Raw genomic sequence first — 17,713 nt, 5'->3', positions numbered from 1 at the left:
CAATATGAGAAGGTAATAGGAAAGATGAGAAGGATAACAGGCACCAACAATGCAGTACAACAATTGCACAGATTTATTGGATCAAAGCTTGAATACGGTTTTCTCTTTAATGCATATATCTCAGTTTGAACGCAACTAATTAGAAACACATATGTGAGGAGACAAGGAGATTGACCTTGCAGAAGAAACCCAGAGGTTATTAAGGAAACACCAGGTGCAGAAAAAACATGTGTCAAGTCCAGAAGAGTTGAGAGAGTGTTCCCAAGAGACTTAGACTCACTTCCCTGCCACCTCCCAGTGGTGTAAGAGGATGGGAAGAGAAGAAAGATATGGACAGTTTGTTTGTTGGCCTATTTCAATAACAGATAGTTCTAATCATTCCGTAGAATCAGCTTCCTGGTCTGATCTACTTCGTAGAGGTGAAAGGGAGTATAAATGCAGGTAGCCCTCGACTTACAACCGTTTGTTTAGTGACTGTTCAACAGTTACGACGGCACTGGAAAAAAAATGACTTATGGCTGTTTTTCACCCTTACGACCATTCCACCATCCCCATGGTCACATGATCAAAATTCAGATGCTTGGCAAATGATTCATACTTATGATGGTTGCAATGCCATGTGATCACCCTTTACGACCTTCCAACAAGCAGTCAATGGGGAAGCCAGATTCACTTAATAACTGTGTTACTAACTTAACAACAGTGATTCACTTAATAAGTGGGGCAAGAAAGGTCACAAAATGGGGCAAAATTCACTTAACAACTGTCTCGCTTAGCAATGGAAATTTGGGGCTCAATTGCCAAGGACTACCTATACATCCATGCCAAATATTGGACAAGTTTAGATGGGATAAGTCTGGTTGTGCAATACTCCTTTATAAAACAGTATACATGTGTGCAATTTTCTGATAATGAGGACCACTGTTCTGTCCCAAGCCTCTAATATATACTGACGCCGGCTTGGCTGTCTGCCACGACTAAGGAAGGAGATAAGCAACCCCTTGGCTAGGAGCTCAGAAAATTATCTCTATGAAAACAAAGCTTGAACTCACGGAATTCTTCAAACTTTCGCTACATCTGGATTAGTAAACTCTTGTTTCCTGCAAATTCCACTCCCGTCGCCCCACCTATAAGCTTTTTGGGAGGGGCCAATCAGTAGCCACCTGTTCCTATTTCCTTCTGTGAGTCTTTTTCCAAAGCTGCTCCATCCTCCTCTCAGCCCTACGCATACGCACGTCAGGGACAGCCTCCCTCTGTTCCTCCTCACTGCTCCCTGACTCAGACGCCTCAGGGTGGCCAACAGGCCTCTCTAGTCCCTGCTCTGACTCCGAACATCCCCCAGAGTCTTCCTCAGCCTCCAGGGCAGTCCCATAGTGTTCATCGCTGTCAGAGTCCACCAACAGCTCAGCCGGCCGCTGTTGGGCCTCAACAACCACATTGCTTAACATTAGGAGAAATACAAGAGCAACAATGGATGCAATGAAGATGCAAAACAGCGAAACTATCTCCAATGTATACGAGATCACGGAGGCATATGAGGTTTGTTTTTAATTGGTTTGATGCTATTTTTATGCTTGCACTGCCTCCAAATGGTAGGAAGTCATACCTTAATTCTTGGCACAGCATCAGCAGCCTTCAGCAGCGTGATTGAAGGGGGTCACCAGGGTCCCAAAAGAAACCTCATAAAAATAGTACGGCTGTGTGGTTAAAGTGTCAGACAAGCACCTTGAAATGTTTCCATGCAAATTGATATTCAGGCACGAGTCTTTGGATCTGATGCAACCACACTGGATGATTATGAGTCTGGAATAAAATTGGCGTCAGCTCGCTAGGCAAGAAAACAGCAAGGACAGGCTTCCAGCGATGTCAAAGTGTGGATAAGTGAATTTATTGTAGCAAAGTAAAATGAAGCTGTTAGGAAAGAATTCAAGGGACTTGCTAGGCTTTTATATGCAAGACCTATTTATGGCGAAATTCAGATTTTTGTGTCCTTTTCATCATTCGCACTATGTACTGTTACAGGTTAAAAAATGGACTTTTTTCTACCTGACTCTCATTTTGGTAATGAACTGATCTTTTTTGCTCATGTACTTTCAGCTGGATAAATTTCAAAACACAAATAATATGAATGCAATTTGAAAAAAATGTGCTATCTAAGAAGCTGATGGCAGAATAAGAAGCCAAAATGGGCAAGGATCAAGAAATCAGATGGACAACCAGCAACATCTCTTCCTTAATCACTTTGTCTACATTCTTAAGCCATGTTAACTGAAGTGGATCCCACCCAGCTGGTAGAGATAATTTTTAGGGACCTTCCTAGGAATTAGCTGGTGATTTCAAAAAAATGCACAGTATTGCACATATTTTTCAACTCTTCTCATTCAATCTGATGAGAAATTAGGTTTAAATATATATTTTTTCCATTGGAGAAATTGTTTTCCATGAAATCCTGATGAAATTAATATAGGATTCTTGCCATTAACTTTCTTATAGGTTGAATGTGGTGTGTCTCATCTTTTCTTCCATTGCATAATCATCTTTCCATCATTTTTGGAACCTCCGCGGCTTTCATGCTGGATTAAATCCAAAGAGAAGACAATCATGAGGAATTTTTTTTCATAGAGTATTTTCAGATCTGGAGTTGGAGACAGTCAAGGAGACTGCAGAATTGCTAAGAAATGCCCTAAAAACAACCAGCAAAAATTCAGATGAAGTTTTAAAGCATTCCTATTTTTAAAAAGTCATTTCAGAGGAGAGGATTTTAGAGACAGGATTTGAAGGCCCAATTTGAGCAAACATCTCCCAGTTCAGGGCATAGAAGTCTCTGTTATGATTCTGATAGCATTCTGCTTCTCTATTTAGCTGTCTCACACTTACATTATATTTTTCTCAGAGCTTTTTCAGGCAAGCCTACAACTTCCTTGTATTGATGTATTAAGTCCATTGACCTCTGTTGACCAAGTCAGTCCGACAACAGTTGACCTTAATTCAGTTGCTGCTAGTGAGCAAATTCTCCAATTCTTCAGAAATAATGAAGAGCATAGGACAAAAATAACACAAAGGAAGGAAGAAGATCAGAAGTGACAAACTGTCATCTTGTATTAACTACCGTGATGTTCCTAGTATAGTCACCTCCAAGGATAGCGTGCTGCACGATGCTGTATTGGATGAACCATTATTTAGATTCAAAAGATGCAGGAGGTGTCCTATTTTACGTTTTTATTGGGTAGGATATTTGATAATTCCTGAAAGCATTAGGAGAAGGGTGTAGAAGTTTTTAGGAGTCAAAATAGAACCTGGACAAAATTATACTTGATTTAATCTCATTTACTTGTAAACTTAACTAAAACGGTTAAATAAAGTTCATACGACTCCTTGCCATTGATTTCAGTGGTGGGTTTCAAAAATTGTTTGAACCTACTCTGTGGGTCTGGCCTACTTTGTGGGAGTGGCTTGCTGCCCATGTGACCGGATGGGAGTGGCTTGCCACCCATGTGACCAGATATGAAGATGCCGACGACACTTGTCAGAACCACCTTAAATTATCTCACACATAGCACTGGCATGCATAAGAATATGATGTAAATTTGTTTTTTAAAAGGCATATTTGGTTTGCGTTAAAACAACTTCAACACACGCAATGTTCTGATTGCACCACAAACGCAGTAGTCATCCTTACCTTTCACAGAGGCACTGAGTTTTATAAATATGAGCATGATAGTGTAGAATAATCATATCCAAGGACCAGGGGTGGGTTTCAAAAAATTTTGGAAGCTCTTCTGTAGGTGTGGCCTGCTTTCCGAGTCCACTGGAGGAACCTCTTCTAACCGGTTCGGTAGATTTGACGAACCGGTTCTACCGAATAGGTGCGAACTGGTAGGAACCCACCTCTGGTTGATTTACTAATTTCTATCTACAATCACATTGAAAATAACCATCTACCATCACCTTTCTTGAGAGGCCCTGAGCACTGCCTGCAACCTTGAGATCTCATGTTTGGCATCTTATGTTAGCGCCTGATGTGAAACATGAAATGGGACACTGATGTTTTCCAATCAGCCTGCTAGGATAGCTGGAATCTGAACTCTTTCAACCATTTGATGTCACGGAACAAAACAAATCACGCGTGGCCTTTTGCTTTTTCCAGCACCCCTATCCAACAGAGGATGAGAAGAGGCAAATAGCAGCACAGACAAATCTCACACTGTTGCAAGTCAACAACTGGTAAGTAAAGATCATTTTCCCCCCCTCAAGTGCAATAATCAAATGGAAATGCTTGTTTCCTGCCCAAAGAGAGAACTGCTTTCTTTATATGTAGTATCAAAAGTATGAATCAGTATCACAAGCGCACAGGCTTAGTTAAATCTGCGTAGGTCTATCATTAACGAACTAAAGAATACTTCATCCTAGATCCATCAGCTGATGGCGACAGACTGATGATCTAAGGTTCATGGGATGTGCCTTCTACTGTTCTCTCTCTTTGAAATGGGCTTGGATTAGACTTTTTTTCATTTTAAAAAAATGTCCCTCTGTGAAGTCTGACAAATGGCCACTTGTCTTCTTGCAACGCCTTGAAAATGATGTCATATCAGATTGCTTTAAAACATTCCGGGCAACCCTTGTTTCTTTCAGAGTTTGCATTGCCTTAGAAAAGACCTGTTTAAAAAAGCCATGAATAGTGGGCCTAAAGTAGCGGGGTGGCATCAGAAGCCAAACTGGATGTGGACACCCAAGTTCCTTACTGATATTTCTTTTGTTTTTCTCTTTTCATTACCCCTCTTCTCAGGCTCCTGGGAAAGAATTCAGCCACTTAGAGGCCTCAGTCATTATTTCAATGTAATTTATTTACCGAGCTTTAAATTAGTCCAGAGGCTTCGTGCAATATCTTTGAAGATGGTCTATGTGTTACAGCTATTAAAAAATTTAAATATTTTTTTTTTGAAGTGAATATTCGTAGCTCAGGGTTGAAGTGTGGGGCCCTTGGTGCTCTCTGAGCTTGGTGGTTTTCTTGCAGCTGTTCCATTTCCCAACCAAATATGATCAGTAGTAAAATGATTATGTTAGCTAGTTGGGTAATAAAACATCTGCAAGAAAACCACCAAGCTCGAAGAGGGCCCCATAAGCTGGCTTTTGTTATGGTTATTAAAATGTGAAGGAAAAATTCAATATCCCCAGTTAGGTCTGTTGAAAGAAATGTCCTTTTGGGTTCAGCTCCAAGTGGGGGAAAAGACACTGGAGACATGGAGGCTGCTTGGAAAGATGGTTTATTGTTGGACAGGGCCACATGGCTTGAGTCCTGGACAGAAAAAGTGATCACATGCTTCAATGTAGGTGAAGAAGAAGAAGAGAGAAGGGCTGAGGAAGGGGCTTGCTAGGCTTTTTATACCCTGTTTAGTCCCACCTCTCTGTTTCCTGTTCCTGTGTAAGAAATGTATTCTGATTGGTTGTCAGACTCCCATGGTGCCATGCAGGGGGCTACTCTCTAGGCTGTTTTGAATCCGGGTATAGACGAGTTCTCAGATGCCATGTGGAGAGTTGAGTAATATCCCTTCCCCCTGCAGCTGCAGTGGGGAAGTCTTTATTATGTAAAGTGGGCTAGCCTGGCTTCTCAATGGCCTATTGACAAAGTGTGGACGGGCAGGAAGCTACAGGCAACTATTCTGTCTTTTAAAGCATGTTTCTTTCTTTTCACATCCAGAGAAATATTCTGCAATATTTTCAATATTTCCCAGGATATTTTACTTCTCTGGGAGAGGGCTGGATGATAACTTCCCACAGGTCAATGTGATAAAATACCACAACTCTTTTTTAGAGAAAAAAAAAATCTCCCTCTGTAAAAACTGGATCCCATTTTTACTGGAGGATCCATGTTTATGATCTTAACTCAAAGACATGATAAATTCTAGATCTCACCACACTGGGGCAAGCCTAATCAGGGCAAAATTTATATGCCATCACATCGTCTATGAGATTCCAGCCCCTTTTTTTGCGTGGTTTGGCAATCACAAGTGAAGTAACCATACATTTCTGCCTGAACAAAAATTAATTTGAAGACCAGGTCTGAGTATTATAGGGACAGGTAATGAATATTTTAATCCTTTGAAACACCCTTGTACGAATCTGATTTTTAAATGACGATGTTTCAATCATCGCATTAATCGTGGGATTTACGTGTGGTTAAACATGCAGAGGCTTGTGGGGTAGTTTCTTTTTTTTTTTTTTTTACATAATTGTAAATGTTTTCTTTGTATTGGCTGATATTTGTGGCATCTGTTGGCTCACGCTGGTATTTGTGGAACATTTGCAAGAGAGATTTGTTTTCTTCGGAGGAGGAAAATCAGTTCTTTGTGGAAGGCAAATTCCTCACATTCCAGATCTACATCGATTCAATAGCACCCTCTGCTGGTTACATATAATCAGCAACGAGCAGCATTGAATATAGGTGTTTTTTGTCAATTTACATAGTATATTTATATCCTGCCTTTCCTTCAAGAGCTTTAGACAATAACCAAAACATAAAAGTCCTGCGCATAGTTGGAGAAAATAATCTCATGTCAGAAAAACCCAGGAGGCCATCTACATTGAGCTAGGTGGACAAATATCCTTACAGGTAGTCCTCATCTAGCAACTGCCTTGTTTAGCGACTGTCGCAATAACGACAGTCATAATTTACAATCAGTCCTTGCATTTATGACTTGTGTAAGTCTGTGAAGCAAAGGAAAGCTGTTAGATCATAAGCACCGTTGCAGTTTCAACAAAGAGCTTCCCCTGCATGAGCCGGGGATTGGAGTAGATTCCCTTCCAACTCTGTTATTCTATTCTATTCTATTCTATTCTATTCTATTCTATTCTAAACTTCTTTGATTTCAGAAGCGACTTCACTTAACGACCAGATTGCCAGTCCCAGTGGTGGTTGCTAACCTGCATAAACAGGAATAGGAATAATTTGATTTGGTATCAATGCTGTTATAAAAGCAGGATCAACGGGAGGGTACAGAATCTGACATTCTCCATGTGAACCCTCGGGAAGAAGAATCAGATGAAATTATCTTGAAATTACTTTTGAGTGCAGTTTAATATGAGTGGGGGTTTTTTTCAGTTTCTAACTCTTAAATTAGACTCTTAAACTCTTAAACAGTTTGCCAGACTGTCTTTCTTAAACCACAGCATTGATGCATTGATTGGCCCAAGGGAATAAAGAAATGGAGATGCCACTCAGAGTTGCTTCAAACCATGAGATATGGGCAGCATATAAAAATCAATAAACAAATAAGTAAATGCAACAATTAACATTTGATTTTGATGTGCCATCTTCTTCCTGGGAAGGTTTATCAATGCCCGGCGGCGTATCCTGCAACCTATGCTTGATGCAAGCAATCCAGATCCAGCCCCTAAAGCCAAGAAAATCAAATCTCAGCACCGGCCAACCCAGAGATTCTGGCCCAACTCCATTGCCGCTGGGGTTCTGCAGCAACAAGGAGGCAACCCTGGGACTAACCCCGATGGTAAGAATCACTGGATCAGTGCCACATGTGACTCTCTTTGCATTGAGGTCCATTCTCAGCCTGCTAAAATGGGCTGAGGCTGTGCCAGTTGGCAATTCTTGGAGTCACAACCACCAATCTAGAAAGGGACAGATTGGTGAACTCTGGAATAACCAGGGGTGGGTTCCTGCCAGTTCTAACCTCTTCTATAGAAGAGGTTCCAAAATCTACAATGCCGTTTAGAACCGTTCTGGCTCCCTCCTCCTGTCCATCCGCACATCATCAAGATGAAGAGCGAGAGGAGGAATTCTGGGATTTGAAGTCCACAAGTCTTAAAGCTGTCAAGTTTGAACTCCCCTGGGGTTTTTTTTTCTAAAGGGTTAGGGTTGCAAGGGTCTTGTAACTTGACAGCTTTAAAACTTGCGTGCTTCAAATGCCAGAGTTTCTGAGCCAACATTTTGGTTGCTAAGCAAGAGCATTGTTAGTGAGTTTCACCACATTTTACACGTTGGCCATGCCCACCCAGTCACATGGCTGGCAAGCCACTCTCACAAAGAAGGCCACACCTACAGAAGAGGTTCTAAAAAAAATTGAAACCCACCACTGGGAATAACCCTAACTTTGAACTGGACCACAACCTAGACCAGAACATCATTTAAATAATGAGACTCAGTGCAACTCAATAGAGGGAAAAACATAGGTAAGACTACAGGGTTTCCTGCCTGGCAGAGGGTTGGACTAAATGAAGTCCAAGTTCCCTTCCAACTCTGCTATGCTATGCTATGCTATGCTATGCTATGCTATGCTATGCTATGCTATGCTATGCTATGCTATGCTATGCTATCTAGTGGCTAACTATTGATGGACAATTTATGCCCCTGGATTCACTCTTCTTTACACTGCACCTGGATAGGATCCTTCCAAACAGATAATTGCTTTGAAATAGAGGGTTGTTCTTTGTAAAGCATTCAGCTCTCCATGTAATAGCCTAGAGAAGTGATTTGTCTTACAGACATATTAAATTACTCAGTGTGTTTCTTGCAGATACCTAAAGTACCACTGGATGACCATTTTGTTAATCTTCTCAGTAAGGACCCTCTGATCAGCTACTACGAATATTATCACATTATTTCAATTATCATATGAAATAACCAAGTAGCACTTGAGCTTCTGGTTGCAGAACGTAACCACATTTAGATCTGGATGGGTGGGTCGGTTTGACCTGGTCACAGCCCCCTTTGCAGAAAAGAGTTCGACGGGTTTTTTTCCTTCCAATGCTATGTACACAACCTCTTAGCTACAATACATGAGAGTAGGCAATCAAGTGTCTCCTTCATAAGGGTGGAAGGTGACTATTTAGAGCAGGGGTCCTCAAAATATGGCCTATGGGCCAGATATGGCCTGCCAAAGCCATTAATCCAGCCCGCGCAGGACCACAAGGCTGCCCCACCCATATTACCCCACCTTTCCACCGCCCCAAAGCCCTCCTTCTGGAGGCTGAGGAGGCCAAAAGCAGGATACACCGGAGGCCACCAGAGGCCAAAAACGGGCCCTTTTTTTTTGCCTCCCCAGACTACAGAGAGAGACACAGAGAGAGGGAGGGAGGGAGGGAGGAACACACACAAACACACACACACACACATACACACAAGTCCCTCAACCACCACCACCCCCATCCCAAGGCAGCCACATCCCTTCACTAACCTGCTTTCCACCCCCAGGAGCAAAACAAATTTAAGTTTAATTTATGTGTATTGTTTAATGATATTGGTATTGGTATTTATTCGATTTGTAAGCCGCCCTATTCCCCGAAGGGACTCAGGGCGGCTGAACAAAAACCAGGGGAAGGGGAAAAACAAATACAAAAAGTAAGACAAACAGGACAGTGATACAACAGTTTAAAAAAGCACAGCAAGCACAGCAAATTCGAGTAGGGGGGGGGACTCAACCCCAGGCTTGCTGGGACAGCCAGGCCTTAACTGCTAAATTGGCCACACCAATCCTGTTGAATGACTACCTAGTCACACCCACCCAGCTGGTCCAGCCCCCCCCCAACTGAGGTACTGTGAATTGCCCCCCTGTTAAAAAAAGTTTGAGGACCCCTGCTTTAGAGGCAATAGATATTGCTTCACTCTCTGTATTATTTCGTTTACTGTACTTTAAAAAAAAAACCGTAAATCAACCGCCCTGCATTTGGGACCTTGGAGGATTCTTGGATGCCTGGCCCCAAAGTCATCATATCAACTCTTTGCCTTTCCTTCTAGGCTCCATCAACATGGATAACCTCCAAAGCCTCTCTTCCGATAACGCCACCATCGCTATGCAGCAAGCCATGATGGCGGGTCACGATGACTCACTCGATGGGACGGAAGATGAGGAGGAAGATGAAATAGAAGAGGAGGAGGAGGAAGAAGAAGAGGAGGAGGAGGAACTGGAAGAGGATCCCGAGGAGCTCCAGACAACTAACGTCAGCGACCTTGGCCTGGAGCACAGTGACTCGCTTGAATAGAGGATTATAGCCAATGGTGGAACGGTCGCTGACTGGGAAACTGTTGAACCTGCTTGTGAAACTCATTGGCCTGAATTGTAGAGAGCGCCTGAACGTTTGATGAGCACATCCCTTTAACAATATGATTCAACCACAGTACCCTTTCTTGAAGGTCCTACTTGACCTGCATTAAACTGCAGGGATGGACGTGAAAGCACACTGGACATCTGTCAAGCGTGCAAGCCGGTTATTTAAGTGAAGGACACACGTTTACAAGGAACATATTGTGACTAGTTTCTTCCCCACTCTCTCCCGCCTTTGTTTTTGATAACCACCACAACAAAAGTGTTTTTAGAGTAAGCTGTTTTCTGTATGACTGAATGTTTTATGGAAGTTCTAATTCAATGCCCCTTTTTTTTGGTGACATGCAGTTCAGAGGCATGGCTGTTTTCATTTCCACTGCTTTTATGAGAGATTTATAGATGCAAAAAAAGAAGAAGAAGAAAAGATCAGTGGTTTTTACAAAAGAAAAAGAAAAACTAGAAAGGAATGATTTATAGAAATGTAGGTGGGGGGCGGGAAATATCAAACATTTGCAAATGGGCAGAAATTCGGCGAAGGAGCAAGTGAGCGTTGAACGCCCTTTGCAAGTGGGATGTCTTGTGAGTTTTGCAGATACGGAATCCATATGGACTCAGGTGATAGGTCTGTGCTTTGCAATCGACGTGGCAAATAGGCAACACCCTGTGATCGAAATCCCTTTTAGAGAAGAGTCACATTTGCTTTCTGAGTGGAGCCTTGTGGCATTTTAATATCCCAAGTTGGTGTAGCATGTGATATTAGCCAACCAGAAGGAATGTTTAGAGGCTCACCAGTACAGAAGTCGTAATGATGGCTTTATGCTTTGCTTGTAGGTTCAGGTTTCTAACATTCGCCGAGCAGGAAGGAATCGGTGGCGGAGAGAATCCCCGTATTTTCAAACAGAGATAAGCAGAAGAGCTGTCCAATGGGATGCAGGAAATCACATTTTCACAATCCTTGTTTCTCAGGAACTCCTCTCCTGCCTTTTAGGTTGCTTTCCAGTCCACAAACTCTCACATTTAAAAAGCCTACAAAATCAACATTCAACCAGACGTATTATGGACACTTAAGGAATGGGCTTTGCAATCATGTTCAATCGCTGCTAATCATAGGTTAAGCCTACAAACAGAGGTTGATTTAAATTTCCATGTGTGGACATTATCCCAGTGCAGTGAGCTCATGGCCTACAACGGAGCATGAAAAGTAGATGTGGGGTCCCCCAACATTTTGCAAGCTGTGAGTGATTTGGGATTCTGAAATTAAAGGAGGAAAACGCTCGAGAACAGCTACTGGTGGGCAAGCTGCCCATAGACAGAGTGTCAGAAGATCTCTGACACAGTAGGGGCATAACCTTTCGTGAAACACTGATTTACCAGAATGCCATCTGCCACCCCCATCCTAAGAGAGATGATGTCTACAATAACCCATTTATGTTTATCTCTGGAAGTAAGGCATCCTTCCAAACAAGACACTGAGTAACAGCCGCCCATCGTGTGCTAAGAATGTTAAAGGGCCCACACAGGCTTACTTAGAAATGCAAATGTTGCTGGTGGCTTCGCTTTGCATCGTGACGGTTCTTAATATTATTTTTTTTAAGTAAAACAAGACAGGTAGTGTAAGAGCTTAACAGGAACCCAGGGGAGAATCAGGAGATGTTTTCCATCTGGCTGCAGACATTTTTTTTTTAAAAGATGACTATAGTATCCATCGGTATTGGGAATAGTTGACCCTGAACCCTTCTTTTTGTGGGAATGTTTTTGAGCAATTTCCACCAGGCAGCTCTACATAAACACTGGCCTTAAGAATGCTTTTGTGTGTGTGTCTAATGCAGTTTCCTCCCTTTAAAAAGCCACAAGTTCAAGAAACAGATGTGTTCATGTAGATGGACAATCCTAGAAATATCATTACAAAAGGCTCAATCAGTTGAGTGAAAGACAAACGATCTTCCTGTCCGCATCACCTCCAACCACAGGTGCAGTTCCAAATATAACCCACAAAGGAATCTGTGCATGAAGCTAGTCCTTATTGCTTCTGCCACACACCAAAAAAAAAAAAAAAAAAACCAACAACCCACATGGCTGCTGTCTTTTCTTTCAGGAAGGCATGGAGAATTGCCTGCTAGAGAAATGATGCTTCTAATAGGCAAAAAAAAAGGAGGTATTATGGCACAGTGGTTAGAATGCAGTATTGCAGGCTAACTCTGCCGACTGCCAGCAGTTCGATTCTGACCAGTTCAAGGTTGACTCATCCTTCCATCCTTCTGAGGTGGGTAAAATGAGAACCCAGATTGTTGGGGGCAATATGCTGATTCTATAAACCGCTTAGAGAAGGCTATAAAGCACTGTGGAGCACTGTATATGTCTAAGTGCTATCACTATTGCTATGTCTCTGTTACAGTTGGAAGATACATCAAGGGTCTGGTTTCCTCTGGTAGATTAGACATGAAACCCTCTCAAAATGATTGAGGTTTGACCTTCATTCTGCAGCCGTGAAGGCTTGGCATCTTGAGAGCAGGCTGGGCACCCTTGTGGCTTCTGCCAGATCTTTTTATCATGAGATAAGGAAAGGCGAGAGAGAAACAGGAGCCAATGTCTTAATAAGGAATAACGGCAACGTGTGTGATGAATGTTCAGTATTTGCTAAATCAGCAGTTTAGGGTGAAGCACTTAGGCCAGTGTTTCTCAACCTTGGCAACTTGAAGATGTCTGGACTTCAAGTCCCAGAATTCCCCAGCCAGCGAATGCTGGCTGGGGAATTCTGGGAGTTGAAGTCCGGACATCTTCAAGTTGCCAAGGTTGAGAAACACTGATTTAGGCTGACTGAAACCTCTCGCTCCATCTCTCTTCCTTCAAACATCCCCTCGGAGACAGTTTGTTAATTTCATTTTGTGCATTGTGCTCAGGAAAATGTCTCCAATGTGCAAAAATGAAAGGGAGGGAGCTCTCCACCAACCTACGAGCTGCGATTTGTGGGACTCTGACTTAGGAAATACATACTGTAACTCCATTTTCCTGACATGAATGTAATTTTCCCTCCCAGGGGGGTGGAGGGGAATGCTGACAATGTTTTCAACAGAGAACTAAGGCACCAATAATTTTATTTATAATCTGTGTGTTTTCAAACAATCTGATTCCTTTTTTCTGATGCTGTAATAAGTAGGGCAGAAAGTTTTCCCTTCGAGGGCTTGTCTTCCTTGCTAGCCAAAACTTATCCAATGGTTCGTACACTTTCCTACACTGCAACCCCCACACAAATCTTGAACTTCCAAGATGAAAGTTTTGCCCATTTTACTATTCAACAACATATCCAAATGTCAGTTCTAAGAATTCCTTTCTCTTTGCTCACAAAACACATGTACCATCTACTCCTTCTTTTGACTTTTTAAAGCAGAGGTGTTCATCCCTAGCAACTTTCAGACTTGTGAACTTCAATTCCCAGAATTCCCCAGCCAGAATGGATGGATGGGGAATTTTTGGGGTGTCGAAATCCACAGGTCTTAAAGTTACCAAGGCTGGATACCCTCTGTTTTAAAAAGTTGAGAGGTTTAAATCAATCACTTTACATTAAGGGTTGAATCGACAATAATTCCTTGAGAATGTATTGGAGTATCAGTGGGCATAAGCCAAGCCCCTCCTTCCATTTTGGATCCTGATATGGCATGAATGTAATATGTAATTTCATAGAAAATTCATTGTAATTTAGTATTAATTCATGTCCATTTATGATAAAGTGCTACCAGATGAGGTTTTCCAGCTGTATTTCCTTGCATTTTTTTTTTCCATGTTCTTATTAAAAAGGTTTAGGAATAACAAATAAGGAGAACCGAAATCCACTGCAGCAAATTCTCTTCCTGGTGTTGTAATTCAGCTGTATCTCACCCAGATGGTTGTATCTAAAGAGGTTCTCTATCCTTAAAGGTCTCTGAAGGCATTAGCCATCTTCAGTTTAAAAGGTAAAGTTCCCCTCACACATATGTGCTAGTCGTTTCAGACTCTAGGGGGCGGTGCTCATCTCCGTTTCAAAGCCGAAGAGCCAGTGCTGTCCAAAGATGTCTCCATGGTCATGCGGCCAGTATAACTAGATGGCAAAGGCACACAGAACGCTGTTACCTTCCCACCAAGGTGTTCCCTATTTTTCTACTTGCATTTTTAGATGCTTTCGAACGGCTAGGTTGGCAGAAGCTGGGACAAGTAACAGGAGCTCACTCCATTACGTGGCACTAGGGATTCGAACCGCCAAACTGCCGACCTTTCTGATCGACAAGCTCAGTGTCTTAGCTACTGAGCCACTGTGTCTCTTCAGTTACATTCACTTTATAGAAATGAATCTATGCAAACCTGGCATTTGCTTTCCTGCTATCCTGCTCTCCTTGTTGTGACTGTCTTATTTATTTTTTGAACGACAAAACCCTCATAACTGGGTTAATCTTAACCGTGGTTGGAAAGAAGACATCTGCCAACCACAAATGATCATAACCACAATGAGTTGATTCTTGCAGTTAAACCTTCGGAAGTTGTGGGAGCTTCATCACTGGAGGCTTTCAAGAAGAGATTGGACCGCCTTTTGTCAATAATGTTATAGAGTCTCCTGTTTGATGGGGGGTTGGACTAGATGATTTACAAGGTCCCTTCCAAGTCCCTTAATCTGACCTGGAAATAAAAGCTCGTTTTCTTCTTGCACTGCAGCCATATTAGAAGAGCTAACAGAAAAGTGGGGTGTGTATGCCCATTCTTTGCTCAAGCTGCTTCTCATCAGGTTAAGCCCAGAGTAACCAGGACATCTAAATGCAGCCTGTAGGTCATCGTAGTCTTAGATATGAACTTGCTTCTCACTGTGAGCTTAAGAGCTCCATAGACAAAGCATAGTTACATAGATAACTGTTGGTGTAAATACTTTGAACCAGAGGTGGGTTCCTACCAGTTCGCACCTATTTGGTAGAACCGTTTCGTCAAATCTACCGAACCAGTTAGAAGAGGTTCCACCAGTGGACCCGGAAAGCAGGCCACACCTACAGAAGAGGTTTCAAAAGTTTTTGAAACCCACCACTGGTCCTTGGATATGATTATTCTACACTATCATGCTCCTATTTATAAAACTCAGTGCCTCTGTGAAAGGTAAGGATGACTACTGCGTTTGTGGTGCAATCAGAACATTGCGTGTGTTGAAGTTGTTTTAACACAAACCAAAGATGCCTTTTAAAAAACAAGTTTACATCATATTCTTATGCATGCCAGTGCTGTGTGTGAGGTAATTTAAGGTGGTTCTGACAAGTGTCATCGGCATCTTCATATCCGGTCACATGGGCGGCAAGCCACTCTCATCTAGTCACATGGGCGGCAAGCCACTCCCACAAAGGAGGCCACACCCACAGAGTAGGTTCGAACAATTTTTGAAACCCACCACTGCTTTGAACCTATCCTGCTGTACACTCCTTTTCTTGATATAGACAGCATCAATATACTTTGCTCTATGTACATTTCATAGACTCTTTGCCCAGCTGGACTGATGAAGCTGCTTGGATGAGTAGCGAAACGTCCTAGAGAAGCAAAAAGATTAGTCCAGTTGCAATGATTCAACCTTTGCCTGGATGATTGAGAGACTTCATCCACAAGTAGCCCTATCATTACATTGTGGAGTACAGAAAAGTTTGGAGGAGAGCCTTGGGCAGAGCCTTAAGAACAGGCTTATGCCAGCTTCAAGGTTAGAGTCGGACCAAGATCAGGGCTAAAGCTACAATCTTATCTGGACAAATCAGCCTTCAAAAGACACAAGCAGATAGTCATTTACAGAATAAATCAAGGAAGGACTGGAAATCAAAGATGCAGCTTCAACAGTATCTAGGTAGTCATCAGCTTACGGTCAAAATTGAGCCCAAAATTTCTGTTGTTAAGTGAGAATTTGTTATGTGAGTTTTGCCCCTTTTTAGACATTTCTTCCTACAGTTGTTAAGTGAATCACTGCCATTGATAAGTTCGTAACCTGGTTGTTAAGTGAATCAGGATTCCCCCATTGACTTTGCCGGTCAGGTGGTGACCACAGGACCCTGGGGTGATGCAACCGTTGTAAGTATGAAGCAGTTGCCAACCGTCTGAATTTGGATCACGTGATCACGGGGATGCTGCAAACGTCGTAAGTGGAAAACGGTCATAAGTCAATGCCGTTCTCACTTTGAACAGTCACTAAATGAACTGCTGTAAGTCGAGGACCACCTGTACAGTGTTAAAGGGGGCAATAACTGAAGCAAGGAAGGTGGTAAAATCATGTCACTATCATGGTCCAAAATGTGATGGGAACACAATCTTGTGTCTCGCCTGGCCTTATTTTCAGCAGCCGAATTAATCTCTAAGAAGGATGTCACTTCTCATAATGGAAAGGCCCAACCAGGTGCACTTTAGAGAGCCATAATAAAGGTCATCCATAGCGTGATGCTTGCAGTACTTCATTACAGCTTTGTTTTACGATGCCATAAATTTTATCAAATCTCTTCCTGGGGGGCTGGCAGGGAGGGAGCAAAAAGCTTCCTTTGGGAACCTCAGCTAGGACTCATTAAAAATTAGCCTGCTAATTTGCATATCTGCTGTTTGGAAGCCAGCATGAATATGCATAGAAGCTCTTCGACTGGCCTCTTCAGAATTTATTTATTTTTTTAAAAAAAGATGCATCAGATAAACGGATAGGATCTTGTGCAACAACAGGCACGCAGCTTCGTTCGATAATACTGGAGCAGCAGGGAGGCAAGGTTGGAATCAAGAAGACGGTAAAATACAAATGACAAACCCATCATTTTTCTCATCCCGGAAAGCTAAATAATGCAACGCAGCTTTCCTCCAAAGAAGATACAAGTGGACAGAGATTTACAGAGTAAATTGGAATAAAATCAAAGTTGCAGCTTCATCAACATACAATGTTAAAGGGGGGCGTTAACTGAAGCAAAAGAGGTGGCACACGCATATCACTATATCGCTGTTGTGAGTGATGGGCACACAATCTTAATGTCTACTCTGAACTTATCTTCAGTGGCAGAATTAATCTCCAAAAGGATGTCATTTCCTATAATCTCTCTCTCTCTCTCTCTCTCTCTCTCTCTCTCTCTCTCCCTCCCTCCCTCCCTCCCTCCCTCCCTCTCTCCCACCTCCTCTCCCTCTCCCTCTCCCCCCCTCTCACTCACACACATGCACACGCTCATGGGGAAATGAGTAGTTGCTCCTTTTCTAACCAAACAGACCATGGTACCAAATAGGAGCGAAATGTTCTTCACTCAGATTCCACACAAGGTGCAGAAAAACAAGCATTTTTTTTTCTCCCAGCACAGCCTGGAAGTGAAACAGCTTCTTTGATTCCTACGCTCCAACTTTTTAAGAGTTCTACAAATTAAATATAGAACTGGTTTCTGTTCTCACTGATATCTGTGAATCTATTTTCTGCACAGTGTGTGCTAAACGGAATCATCTTTTTACCCAAATCGACATTAATTTGTTTGTAGCAGTGAGGAAACATTTCCTCCCAGCAATAAAATATCCAAGGAATACCGCAACTTTTTAATTAAATGAAAGTTTTATTTCAGTATTCAAATTAGTCTCATAACTGCTTGGGGAAAGGCGGAGGGAGAGTACACGGAATAAAGCAATGCCCTCCCTCCAAGACAGAGGTGGACAAAAGA

At 42.3% G+C, this 17,713-nt stretch overlaps 1 protein-coding gene across 1 annotated transcript in view; it reads left to right on the top strand.

The window, feature by feature from the left end:
* The window catches only part of PKNOX2 (PBX/knotted 1 homeobox 2), a 114,976-nt gene extending 102,775 nt beyond the window's left edge, over positions 1 to 12,201 (top strand). Inside the window, exons 8-10 of the mRNA XM_032229576.1 lie at positions 4,148 to 4,224; positions 7,327 to 7,505; positions 9,749 to 12,201. Coding sequence (XP_032085467.1) covers positions 4,148 to 4,224; positions 7,327 to 7,505; positions 9,749 to 9,993 — 501 coding nt within the window. The 3' untranslated portion in view covers positions 9,994 to 12,201. The remainder of the gene's footprint in view (positions 1 to 4,147; positions 4,225 to 7,326; positions 7,506 to 9,748) is intronic.
* Positions 12,202 to 17,713: the final 5,512 nt, after the last annotated feature.

Source organism: Thamnophis elegans, chromosome 13 (assembly GCF_009769535.1).
Source record: "Thamnophis elegans isolate rThaEle1 chromosome 13, rThaEle1.pri, whole genome shotgun sequence".
NCBI lineage: Eukaryota > Metazoa > Chordata > Lepidosauria > Squamata > Colubridae > Thamnophis > Thamnophis elegans.
Note: the sequence above shows the minus strand (reverse complement) of the source record. Positions and strands in the feature narration are given on the sequence as shown.